The 13,972-nt window shown below is 40.9% G+C and overlaps 1 protein-coding gene across 1 annotated transcript; it reads left to right on the forward strand.

Moving 5' to 3' along the window:
• Nucleotides 1–6,993: 6,993 nt before the first annotated feature.
• Nucleotides 6,994–11,064, forward strand: LOC106925401 (up-regulator of cell proliferation-like). The gene has a single exon (XM_088004518.1). The coding sequence runs from the start codon at nucleotides 7,126–7,128 to the stop codon at nucleotides 10,924–10,926; it is 3,801 nt and encodes a 1,266-aa protein (XP_087860644.1). The 5' UTR covers nucleotides 6,994–7,125; the 3' UTR covers nucleotides 10,927–11,064.
• Nucleotides 11,065–13,972: the final 2,908 nt, after the last annotated feature.

Here is a 13,972-nt window from a genome sequence, read left to right on the forward strand (position 1 = left end):
TCCCCCTCATCCTCCTCCTGGTCCTCCCCCTGCACACACACACCGCCAGGCCTCTAACAAAGGCAGCAGGGTGGTGGGGGTCTCTGTGGGACAGCTTTCCTTCATATTAGTTGGTGTTAATTAATGGAGGGCCACCGGAGCCCCTCCTCCGTCAGAAACTCCTCAGGAGGGGAAGACCTCCGTCCACACATCCGTCCTGCGCCTCCTGGTCGACTCGTGCCGCTGTGTGGGATCAGATCGGCTCCATCTGACCTCCTGCTGCTGGACGGCTGTAAATCCACACCGTCTGATCGGCTCCATGTGAAATAATCTGCAGATGGTCCAGGATCAGGAGGAAACGGCAGGATGACAGGGAGGGTTTGTCTGGAAGTGAAAGAACTTTAAATCTGTCCTGCTTTCCAGATGACGTCTTAATGATGAGTAATTATCTTTGTTTGCTACTCATTGTTTGTTTTGTGTGTTTAATCATTAAATACGTATTAGGTGATGAATACTCAGATTTCCAGATTTAAGAAAATGACAGAATTGTGACGTGATTGTCATAAATCATAATAGTGGTATAGATCATTAAAACAGACACTTCTCTGCTCTTTACTGTTGCATTTCATCCTCTGAAGCTCCAGGAGCTTCAACGTCTAATTCTGGTGGAGACATTAAGGAAACTTGGAGTCGATCCAGGTGATCAAAATGTTTTAAATCTGCAGAGCATAAAAGCACAACACTTGAAATATAATATTAATAAAATGATAAGTTATTTTTGACTGCCCTGCTGCCCTACTGTGATTTGACATCTGCTTCAGGTTCAACAAGTTTGATTCTTGATTCCTCTGATTATTAGTTCCCTTCCATCCAGGAGAGTTTTTAGTTCTGTACAGAAGAGATCAAACTAAATCAGTTTCTGCCACAGACAACATAACTGATTGGTCTTTTGGACCATTTTAAAACTTTCACTTACTCAGTTTTACATCACTGATGAAGTAAAAGTAGCCTGATCACTGGATTCTCATCTACCCTCACTGCTCCGTCTGGCTTTTCTCCTATTAAGCTCAATTTCTCAGGATGAATTTCAACTGAGCCAATCAATGAATCATCAGTGAGTTGTGAATGTTTAAGACATTTTATTGTTGACAAAGATGTTGAGGCTGTAATACCTCACACTGCATGCAGTTTCCAGTTAGCGTCATACCGTAGCTTCCTTTGGCGCATTACTTATGTCTTATGGAAAACATTAGCAACTGGGTAAAAGTTAAACCTTTAACTGAGTCCACACCTCCAGGAAGTTGTTTTTCAAGAGCTGAACAAACAATTGACTGACCATCCATCCATCCATCCATCCATCCATCCATCCATCCATCCATCCATCCATCCATCCATCCATCCATCCATCCATCCATCCATCCATCCATCCATCCATCCATCCATCCATCCATCCATTATCCTACTGAACCTTAAAATCAGAATAAATTCACCCTTTATGTTTGTAATAGTAGGACAGAAGAAAAACCAGTTTGGATCTCAGGTCTACTGGTTGTTGTGGAGTATAAATAGTTCTCGATGTTTTTCTTATTGCTTTTAGTTGATGTGGTTCATTTTAATGTTGATTCTTAATATGCAATCCTTGAGCCTAATTATGAAAGATTTATTTATGAACAATAACTTGACTCAACATCCTCTCATATCACATACTAAAACAATTAATGATGGTAATTTAACTTTTTTCAGTTGTTGACAGATTGATCTGTTTATCATCAGGTCTGCTGCTGCCTTTCGTTCTGGTTCTTTCAGCTCTTCAGTGTAATGAGGTCTGTCTGAAGGAGCCATTAGCACCAGAACAAACAGAGCGTGCCACATGTGAGCATTAAATCATCAAATGAAATGTTAGCTTCATAATTAGCTTCACATCAGAGCCACTGAAACATTTCTGCAGCAGCGACATAAATATTGGAGGGAACAGAGCGCAGCCTTCAGGTTTTAAGACGTTTCAGGAAAAAGAAGCTTAGCCTGCAGTCTGTTTCTGCATTAGTCAGCGCTACAGCGGCTGCTGCTGCCAACAGGCCGGGATAATGCAGACACACAGAAACGCTCCAGTCACAGCGCTGGAGTGAAGCAGGACCGAGCAGGAGGACATTTCCTCCGACAGGCCGATGAATCACCAGGTCCGAAGACCTGACTTCAGGAGGAAACTGTTTATTTTGGAGAAATTATTTTACCCAGAAACATCAGCGCTGCTCAAACACATTAATCAGCGACAGCATGCAGGCTGCGCCGACGATTTGAATATTTTTTCCATCAGCAGAAAAATGAAGAGGCTCAATATTTCAGCTGAAACTCATCAGAGAGAAGATGGAGTCCACCTCATTCTGTTTCCACAAGCAGGCTGGTTTTAATGAACTTAAACCTGATTGGCTCATCTTCTGTACTTCAATTAGACTTTTTTTATTAATGTGAAGAACAAATTCAGTTTGAAGTATAAAATTTGAACTCCGGGTGTTTTACCAGATTATTTAATTGCAAATCAGATCATTCGTAACATTTTTGTGCTAAATTATTCCACTGCCATCTTTCTAACATTTTAAAAGTTTGGAGTTAACCGAAAATTATTTATAGTGGCTCTATTAAGTTTCAGGACAAACAAATAATGGTGAAAACAGAACAGGATAAATAATTTCTCAATTTTTTCATCTGTCCTCAATTCTGAATTTTTTTTAAGGCAGAATGAAGCAATAAATGTTAAAATAAGTTTGGATTTGTTGTGGATTTTCTCCATTTTCGGATCAAATATGTACATAAACTAACTAAGACATAACCAGACTCTAAGTAACAAACCAAACATGGTTCATCAGTGAGTCTTTCAGCAGGTTAATGATCCAGAACATTTGACCAAATCAACACAGAAAAGCTTCATCAGACACCAAATCAACCGTCAGCCGTGTCTCAGTTCTCAGACCTAAATAATGATGAAAACCAGAGGAGATGGAGAGGAAACGAACTGGATCATCTGGACAGGAGCGGTCCTGATGGGGGGAGACTAACTGATGCTAACAGCAGTTATCGCACCACACAGATTAAATGAACTTTTATTAAATGCTGAATTTTAATAATATTTCAGGTTGAATTCGTTTGGAGGTTTTTGCCCGTCTTCTTCTGGGTGTTAGTAGTAGGAGTGTCTGAAACGTCTCTGCTGATGTTCAATGCTGCAGCAGCAATGAATGGAAAAACAAAGTCTATTGTTCTAATTCCCTCCTGCTTTGCTGCAACTCAACAATAGATTTTCCAGAGGCAAATTGTTGGTAATTAAGTGGGGCTGAAGTGATACACATGCAGTTCAGTAGTAATTATAAAACTGCTAAATTAGACCGTTGCTCTGTAAGCCTATTTAGATTAGAGCTCCGCAATTAAACTGGCAAAGGGCTGTAATTACTAACAACGCTCACAGTGCAGAACCACTGTCCTAGTCCCAACAGTATTTATCAGAACGGGTCTGTACGGGTTTTCATTAAACTCAAAATCTAAAAATCTAAAAAAACAAAACAAAAAAAAACACCAATGCCTTAAAAATGAAATTTTTAACACCAATATCTGCCTTTATATTTTAAATCTCTTCCTAAACTGCATGGAAACAACAAATATCCAGTGATGCTTCTGATGTTAAAGTTCTGGACATTTTTCTGCTGGTATTAACAAAATTATAGTTTCAATATAAACTAGAATACATTTAATAAAAAGCAAAACCTGGAGACAATAACTAATGTGCTGTGCTTGTTTCAAGTAAAATGAATCTAAAATCCTGTTTGTTGCAGAACTGGATGATGCTGCCATCTAATGGTTCCTTGCAGAACAGCATTCAAGTAGAAGTAATTTCATCCTATTTTCTATTTTATTCTCTGTGTATTGATTTATGTTTGTTCGCCCGTCCTTCCATCCATCCATCCATTTTCTTCCTCTTATCCGGGATCGGGTCGCGGGGGCATCAGCTTCAGAAGGGAGGACCAGACTTCCCTCTCCCCAGCCACTTCTTCCAGCTCCTCTGGGGGAACCCCAAGGCGTTCCCAGGCCAGTCGAGAAACATAGTCCCTCCAGCGTGTCCTGGGTCTTCCCAGAGGCCTCCTCCTGGCGGGACGTGCCTGGAACACCTCACCAGGGAGGCGTCCAGGAAGCATCCTGACCAGATGCCCGAGCCTCAACTGGCTCCTCTCGACGTGGAGGAGCAGCGGCTCTACTCTGAGTCCCTCCCGGATGACTGAGCTTCTCTCTCTAAGGGAGAGCCCAGCCACCCTGCAGAGGAAACCCATTTCGGCCGCTTGTATCCGTGATGTCATTCTTTCGGTCATGACCCAAAGCTCATGACCATAGATGAGGGTGGTGAACGTAGATTGACCGGTAAATCGAGAGCTTTGCTTTCTGACTCAGCTCTCTCTTCACCACGACGGACCGGTACAGCGCCCGCTTCACGGCAGACGCTGCCCCAATCCGCCTGTCGATCTCCCGCTCCTTTCTTCCCTCATTCGTGAACAAGATCCCCAGATACTTAAACTCCTCCACTTGAGGCAGGGCGACCCCCCTGACCCGGAGAAGGCACTCTACCCTTTTCCGGCTCAAGACGATGGCCTTGGATTTGGAGGCACTGAGCCTCATCCCGGACGCTTCGCACTCGGCCGCGAACCGCTCCAGCGAGAGCTGCAGATCACCTTCTGATTTGGTCTAACGCCTTCTCCAAGTCCACAAAACACATGTAGACTGGTTGGGCGAACTCCCATGCACCCTCCAGGACCCTGCTGAGGGTGTAGAGCTGGTCCAGTGTTCCACGACCAGGACGAAGCCCACACTGCTCTTCCTGAATCCGAGGTTCGACTATCCGACGGACACTACTCTCCAGGACCCCTGAATAGACCTTACCAGGGAAGCTTAAGAGTGTGACCCCCTGTAATTGGAGCACTCCCTCCGGTTCCCCTTTTTGAATAGGGGGACCACCACCCCAGTCTACCAATCCAGGGGAACTGCCCCCGATGTCCATGCAATATCGCAGTCGCGTGAGCCAACACAACCCTACAACATCCAGAGCCTTAAGGAACTCCGGGCGGATCTCATCCACCCCTGGGGCCCTGCCACCGAGGAGCTTTTTGACCACCTTGGCGACCTCATCCCCAGAGATTGGAGAATCCAACCCAGAGTCCCGAGGCTCAGCTTCCTCAATGGAAGGCATGTTGGTGGGATTGAGGAGGTCTTCGAAGTATTCCGCCCACCGGCCCACAACGTCCCGAGTTGAGGTCAGCAGAACACCATCCCCACTATAAACAGTGTTGGTGCTCTGCACTGCTTCCCTCTCCTGAGATGCCAGATGGTGGACCAGAATCACCTCGAAACTGTACAGAAGTCTTTCTCCATGGCCTCTCCAAACTGTCTTGGACACTCGGGGAGTGTCTACGGCCGCAGATCCAATAAAACGATGACAAAGTCAATCATCGAACTGCAGCCTAGGGTGTCCTGGTGCCAAGTGCACATATGGACACCCTCATGCTTGAACATGGTGTTCGTGATGGACAATCCATGATGAGCACAGAAGTCCAACAACAGAACACCACTCGAGTTCAGATCGAGGGGCCATTCCTCCCCTACAGATCTCATTGACATTGCCCATGTGAGCGTTGAAGTCCCCCAATAGAACAAGGGAGTCCCCAGGAGGGGCACTCTCCAGTACCCCCTCTAAGGACTCCAAGAAGCATGGGTAATCTGAACTGTTGTTTGGTCCATAAGCACAGACAATAGTCAGAACTCATCCCCCCACCCGTAGGCGGAGGGAGGCTACTCTCTCGTCCACTGGGGTGAACCCCAATGTACAGGCGCCAAGATGGGGGGCAACAAGTATGCCCACTCCTGCCTCCAGCCCCTTCCCCACTAGAGAGGTGACATTCCACGTCCCAAGAACCAGCGCTGTAGCCGAGGATCAGACCGCCAGGGTCCCTTCCCTCGGCAGCCGCCCGTAACACAACGCACCCGACCCCTTTGGCCCCTCCAACAGGTGGTGAGCCCATTGGAAGGGGGACCCACGTCTCCTATTCGGGCTGAACCCGGCCGGGCTCCGTGGGTAAAAGCCCGGCCACCAGGCACTCGCCATCGTGCCACACCTCCAGGCCTGGCTCCAGAGTGGGGCCCCGGTGACCCCCTTCCAGGTGAGGGAAAACCAAGTCCAATGTTATTACTCATCATCTGGGTCTTCGGGCTGCGCTTTGTCTGGTCCCTCACCTAGGACCTGTCTGCCTTGGGTCACCCTACCAGGGGTATTAAGCCCCAGACAGCATAGCTCCTAGGATCATTGGGACACTCAAACCCTTCCACCACGATAAGGTGGCAACCCAAGGAGAGGAGCAACTGAATTAGACACTTCTTATAACACTAAGCAAAGAAATCCAGTAATAAAATGCTGCACAGATAAACGGGAAGCCAGCTCCTCCCAAACACAACCCTGTATGACATTCCATCATTGCCTACATGGGCACTGAATTCTCCAAAGAAGTTAACAAAATTTCTAAACAAGCTCCCTTCCAAGATGCCAACTACAAACTTGACAAAAATCCATGTAATCTGTGCTGCTGTTTCTTATATAAGGAGGAACAACAGTGAGAATTTGTCCTCTTACAGCACAGAGAGGATATCCAAAGCTCAGTGCAGAGAACAAAAATAAAACATTTTAATTATTTCATTTTTTAAGAAACTACAGCTTTCAGAGTTCTATGTCTAAGATGTACAGTTATTGAAAAAAATCATTTCTAAAACATTTTCTTCTTTTGATCATTTACAGACTTGTTGAACACTCTTTCAAGACTTGGACTGAACAAATTTTATCCCAACAAACTTACTCTTCGTTCTCTATTGGAGATCAACAAAGACAACATAAACACAAATCCTGCTTCATCACTGGAGGAAATTCCATGGTATTTTCTCAGAAACCTCTTACAGATTAATGCTGAATGTAGAAGTTGTGTGCAACTATCAGACAATGATGAGGAAAACAATGACCTCTTTAGCCAAGAACTTTATACCGAAGAAGACACTCACAGTGGTGTTAATGCTCTCGACCTGATAGTAGCACTTTTCCTTTGCGCTGACAGCTTCTTGCAGCAAGAAATGTTTCTCAGAATGTCAATGTGTCAGTTTTCTGTACCACTGTTGTTGCCTCATAGCAACAACAATCAGTGCGGCCTGATGCTTTGGGCTCTCAGAGGCATTGTTAAAGAGTGGTGTCCTCATGTTTTGTCAGAATCAAAAGGTTTCATCGAGGACACAATTATTGAGGCAAATATTCCTTTATATTCCTTTGTCTGTCTGAAGAATAGCAGTTTGTCAAAGTCCCAGATGCTGAATCTTGTTCTAAGTCGTGGGCAGCAGAGTCACAACATCTTCATACATAAAGACATGGAGGACAGGGCTATCAAAAAGGAAATAGCAAATGGACTTGTAGAGGTTTTCTGGTACCTTCCCTGTGGAAAAGAAAATCTGGACATTTTTCCAGAGCCAGTTGCCTTTGCTAATCTGAGAGGAGACATTAGTGAGTCACTTGCACAGTTCAGTTTTCTTGTTCAAGTTTCAACAGCTACCTTTGTGTTCCTGGACAAGGTTGAAGAAAAAGAGCAGGAAACGCTGAATTCTTTCAAAGATTTGAGAAAAAAAATATTTTTGGTTGTTAATCGCAAGGGCGGTGAGAAGGAAGACATGATGTCTGTCCAGAGAACAATTGAAAAACTAGATTTTCCAAAAACCAATGTCATCATTAAAGATAAAACAGTAAACAAAACATACTTCTCAAAAAAACTTTGTGCTGCTATAAAGACTTCACTGGAAAGTGAAACCACCAATAAAATGACAACAGATCTGATGTATGAAAAAGCAACAGAACTTGGTCTGTCTGTGGATGAAAGTAAAAGTGATGAAGAAAAGAAGGCAGCTGAGGAGATTGTGAAAGCAATTGGAGAACAAAGCATTCCCAAATACAAGAAGCTGCACCTTCCTTTGCAGGGAGAAAACTGGAAAAGATTATCCAAGTTAGAAATAAAACTCTGTAGATTAAATGAGTACAGTGACTTAGGAACTGAAGAGTACAAATCTCAGCTACAGGAGGAGAAAAAACAAATCAAAGAGAAGCAGGCAGGATACAACATTTCCAAAGGAATGAAAAGTTTCATTGGGAACCTTTTCACAAGTGACAAAGAAAAAAGAGATTTCTTCTTGAAATGGATGAAACTTAAGCTTGATGCACACTCTCGGGAAAAACTCTTACAACTGCGAAACCAGTTCAAAGAGCAATGCAAGACAAAAGATACAGAACTTATCAAAGAGTTGGATCAAGTTCTGCTAGAAAGCTCTTTAGGAATTGAGCATTTCATGAGAGAGATGGGTCTAATCTATGAGTTTTCACAGGAAAACACAGAGGAAATCTCTCGTCCCCCTCAATTGGCTGCTGAGATGGTGATGAATGGACATCCTTTAGAGCTTCTGGATGGAGACGCTTCCAACGTCCCAGAAAAGTGGGTGTCAGCTGTACTTAATGAGGTCCATAAGAAAGTTGGAAACAGGAGCAGATTGCTGGTACTAGCTGTTCTGGGTGTTCAGAGTTCTGGGAAGTCGACGCTCCTCAACACCATGTTTGGTGTCCAGTTTCCAGTCAGCAGTGGCAGATGTACAAGAGGAGCTTACATGATCTTCCTCAGAGTTAAAGAAGATTACAAAAGTGAACTGGATTATGACTTCATAGTTCTCATTGATACAGAAGGTCTCAAGTCTCCTCAGATGGCTCAACTTGAGGACAGTTATGAACATGACAACCAGCTGGCAACCTTTGTCATTGGTTTAAGTGACATCGCCATCATCAATACAGCAATGGAAAATGTAACTGAAATGAAAGATATCCTGCAAATTGCAGTTCATGCATTCTTGAGAATGACCCATGTTGGAAAGAAGCCAGTTTGTCATTTTGTGCATCAGAACGTTGGGGCAGTTTCAGCTACTTCCAAATGCGTTGCTGAGAGAAAACGTCTTTTGGATCAGCTCAATGAAATGACTCAGATTGCATCTGAAATGGAAAAACAATCAACTATTAAACAGTTCACTGATGTCCTGGACTATGACATGGAAAAAAACAACTGGAACATCCCAGGTCTCTGGCATGGCACTCCACCAATGGCTCCAGTAAACACTGGTTACAGTCAAGCTGTTGCTGATTTTAAGAAATATCTTTTGGAGACAATAAAGAGCAACAAAACCAGTGAACCCAATCAGATCCCAGAGTTTCTAGAATGGATCAAAAGTCTCTGGAGGACAGTTAAATATGAAAACTTCATCTTCAACTTCAGAAACACCCTGGTGGCTCACGCTTATGACAACCTGTGTAAAGCCTTCAATCAATGGGAATGGGAGTTCAGAAAAGAGATTTACTCCTGGCAGCACCAAACAGAGGTAGAAATTTTAAACATACACGTTGATTCTGGAGTAGAAAATTGGACTAAAATGGTCTCAGAGAAAAAGAAAGAACTTTCTACAAAGATACAAAATGAGCAAATGAAAATGAAGGAAAATCTCAATCAGTACTACAAGAGGAAGGACAGACGTGTAAACCTGATAGAGAAGTACAAAGTTGACTTTCTAAACAGCATCAGAAGCCTTGCCAATGAAACCGAACCATCAGTAAGAACTAAACTGGATCGTGTTCTTGACCTGAAAGTAAGCCAAAAGAAAGCTCAAGAAATACAGAGGAAATACAGAGTTTTGATTGAAGAGAACGTCATGAGGCTCCTGTGTGACTGCAAAATGTCAAACTTGTCTGAAGATCAGTTGACAAAAGAGTTTGAGAAGATGTGGTCTGAGTCTACAGCTAATCTGTCTGGCTTAGAAGAAAGAGACATTGCTGGATGTGTCCTCAAGCAGTTGAGGAAAAATTTCTCTAATCGAAATGTAAATCAAGAATTACAGAACACCGACCTAAAACAAGTAGGATGGAGTCCTTTCAAAGTGACAGATGAGCATGTAGACAGATTTAAGGCCAAATCTGTTGATATGAATAAGTTGCAGATCTTCACAAATAATGTTATTGAGTCATGTACAGAATACCTTAATGACAAAGTAGGAACACCTGAAGATTACCATGATTCTTTCATGAAAGATCTACTGGAAAAAGTTGACAAAAACTTTGAACAGAACTACAAGGAATATGAAACAAATACAAAGTATGAGATTGATTTGAAGCTTCACGTTTGTGGCATCGCTTCAAAAAAATTTACAAAAATGCACAAAAAGTTTCTGTCAAACCTGAATCCCCAAACTCAGCTGGAGAAGTTCAAGCCTGGGTACTTGTCAGATTTCATTGATTTGTACAAAGAAAGAGATGACTGTCAACACAAAGCCAATGATTACATTGAGTTTTGTATCAAACCAGCAGTGGAAGATTTCATCACCAGATCTCTGGGAGTAGACATTGTGGATGAGATCTTAACGAGCCATCATTCTGCAGAGTACAGCTCTCGCTCATTTTTCCAGTACAACATTCAGAAAGAGTTGCTGGAGAAGGATGACTTTGAATGTTTTGTAAAGTACATCAGTAAATATGAAAAATATGTCAAAAACTGGATATTTCAGCACATCCAACAAGAAATGACATATGAGAACACATTGTCCAAACTGAAGAACAACAAACTTCAGGTCATAATTAAGAAAGTCACTGCTGCAATAGAAGTGGCATCAAGACAAGCAGATGGCGTTACCCTGCCAAATACCAATGAAAGCATCGAAAGGTTCGTCCATGGAATACGTGAAAATTTGATCAAAGACCTCACAATTTCAGTCGAAGATGGAAAAAAGGATCCTCTTTCAAATCCAAAGCACATGTCACCCATTTATCAACAGTGTCAAGATGGCATTGGAGAACCTGACAACTGAGCTTCAGGAACTATTTTTGAAATCTGAAGACATCAATGAAACTGTGAGGAAACTGACAGTTAAGCCACAGGATGAACTTTTCAAGCGAGTTTTTGGATGTGGGAATCAGTGTCCATTCTGTAAAGCTCCATGTGAAGCTGGAGGCAAAGAACACAAGCTGCACAGTGCAGCTATACATCGACCACAAGGTCTTGCTAGATATAGATCCATGATAACCACCAAACTTGTACCAGAACTCTGTACAACTCATGTCCAAAGTGACACTTCATTCTCCAATTCGGACACTAAAGGACAGTTTCATCCTTACAAAGACTACACAAAATATTATCCAGACTGGCAGATTCCACCAGACCCCAGCATTGAGGCTTCAGACTACTGGAAGTTCATCCTGGTGAAATATAATGATCAATTTGCTGAAGAATATGACGCAAAACCAGCAGATGTTCCAGATGCCTGGAGGAGACTCTCAAAGGAAGACGCTCTGAAAGGATTAAAAGATGCTTTCAATATAAAGTCAGAAAACTTTTAAAAAAGTTGCATTTTACTTTTAAGTGAAAATGTAGTATTAAAAGGGACTACATTAAAAGGGACTACAAACAAAAATCATTAACAGACATAAAATGAAGTACAAATACTTATTACGAGATCAAATTTAAACTTTTGTCAAATTTTACCAGTTGTTCAACAATGGTTAAAATTGTTAAAAGTACCACATGCGCAGCTTAAAGAAAATACGATTATATTTTCTTTATAAATGCAGAAAATATATACATGAACATTATTCATTCATTCATAGAATTAATGTTATTTTTTCAACATTCATTCTATGTATTCCACACATGACTATGTTTTTTATGAGCAGTAACCCTTGCAAATATATATATTGGCAAGAAACCTAGCAAGGACTCTATTATGGTGAGATCGCTCCAGGACCACAGAAAACAGATCATAAGACCTGGAAGAAATATGTAATCTTGTATTCTGATTTAATGTTGATTTATGCGCTGTTTAAAATGATTGAAATGTGATACCAGATAATGGATACAAGTTGATTCAGTATAAAGATGATTTAACAAATGGGAATTAAAATTAAATAATGTTAAGGGTGATTTAGTTAAAACAAGTGAGAATTATGTTACAAAATGTAGTCCTTCATACTGTGTTGCAAAACCAAGGGTGAAGTAAGTGAGCTACTGCAAACAGATGCCAGCAGGTCAGCTATTTGTACTCGGCGATAAGGGGTGAGGTGGAATGGGAAAACAAACAGTGGCTCAACGATGGAAAGATTGTGCAGCCACTGACATGGATAAGAACATGTCAGTGAACTCTATTAGTGTGATGAAGAAATTACAAATCAATATAATGACTTGTTTTTATGTTTATTCTAAAACTATATGATGTAATTTTTTGTTCTGATTTCAGTTGACAAATATTTTCAAATTTACAGAAAAAAATCAATGATTTCAAAATTAAAACAATTAACTTTTATATCATTTTGAAAATGAGACTTTTGAACCTCAGAATTTTTTTTCCTAGTTTTTGTTATGCTTTTTACTTTGTTCAACAAAATACATTTTGTGACTTCATTACAAAGTGGTAAAATAGGATTTTGCATATTCTCATTTCTTTTAACATTAATTGTAATTGTTTAGAGCGTAAAAAAAATGTACATTACATTTAACAGTAGAGGGAAATGTTGGACATCATTCATTTTTTAACGTAACACAAATATGTTGTATAAATATCAAATTAATTAAAACCAAAAATTGTTTTATCTGAGTAACATTTTTAAATTGTTTCTTTGTTTTATGTTTTAACAAGTTTTCTCATTCCTGTGGAGACAACATGAACAAAATTAGTAATAACATCGCACAGTCCACCATTTAATTTTAATGTATGTGTTTTAATCAATTTACTGTTGAATAATTGGTGCAAACATCACTTTCATCAGGTGTAATTTGTATTCATCATAAGTAATGTATGGCATTTGTTTACTTCATTTTGCATTTTAGAAATCCAGCAACAAACGAAATAATAAAAAGATTAAGGCCACAGACATGATTCGAACTGTGCTCAAAACACATTTGCATGTTGTTTTTATTTGTGCCTGAAAATGTGATTGGTGTCAGTTTTGACATATTCAATGATCTGTATTGAAGAACATGTATAAAAAGGCTGAAAAAGTAAAGCAGAAACGTGTGATGGTCAGTAGTCCTTCACGCCCTACCTGAACATTTCAACAACCACCTTCTAATCAGGACCTCCAGTGCAAAAAGAGGAGCTTCAGATAAACTCAGACTTCAGAATTCGTAACATAAACAAAAAAGGAAATACTTACAGAGAAACTACGATAGTTGAAAGCAGATATTGACATACACTAAATAAAATGACACATTTTTTCTCACTGTTAAATCAGACCAAACACTTCTTGTTTTAACTTACCGTATTTTCCGCACTATAAGGCACACCGGATTATAAGGCGCACCTTCAATGAATGGCCTATTTTAAAACTTTTTTCATATATAAGGCGCACCACATTATAAGGCGCACTGTCGGCTTTTGAGGAAATTTAAGGTTTTTAGGTGCACCTTATAGTGCGGAAAATACGGTAGTTGAAATTGTTTTTATTTTCTAAATGCCAGAAAACTTTGGAGAGAACATTTTTTTTTAAATTTTTTTGTAACTTAGAATTTAAAAGTTTACACACATTTGGTATATAAACCAAATGTGTGTAACTTGGATTAAACTTGGGTTAAACCAAGTAAACCCATCTCAGGGTTTCCCCCAGAAAACTTGATAAGCCCGGTGGTCGGGGTGTCGAGTCGGTCCACCGTGTTTTGTATTAAAAGATGTTAAGTTGACAGGAAATGTAAAAGCATTACTGGGAATTATATGTTACATGAAAAGATCTCGAGTGAAATGCTATTTAAACCCACAACTAGTCTAAAAACAACAGCAGCTCCATCAGGCCCCCAAGAGCTTCAGGGGCCCCATAAATGCTAATATTTTAAAACAGACCATAGATACAGAGTTCTCCAAAGGATCA

Source organism: Poecilia mexicana, unplaced genomic scaffold (assembly GCF_051168715.1).
Source record: "Poecilia mexicana isolate PSO_F unplaced genomic scaffold, ASM5116871v1 scaffold_3, whole genome shotgun sequence".
Taxonomy (NCBI): domain Eukaryota; kingdom Metazoa; phylum Chordata; class Actinopteri; order Cyprinodontiformes; family Poeciliidae; genus Poecilia; species Poecilia mexicana.

Bases quoted from the DNA above. Each gene is read 5' to 3' on its own strand.
- LOC106925401 (XM_088004518.1), top strand. From the start codon at position 7,126: ATGTTTCTCAGAATGTCAATGTGTCAGTTTTCTGTACCACTGTTGTTG.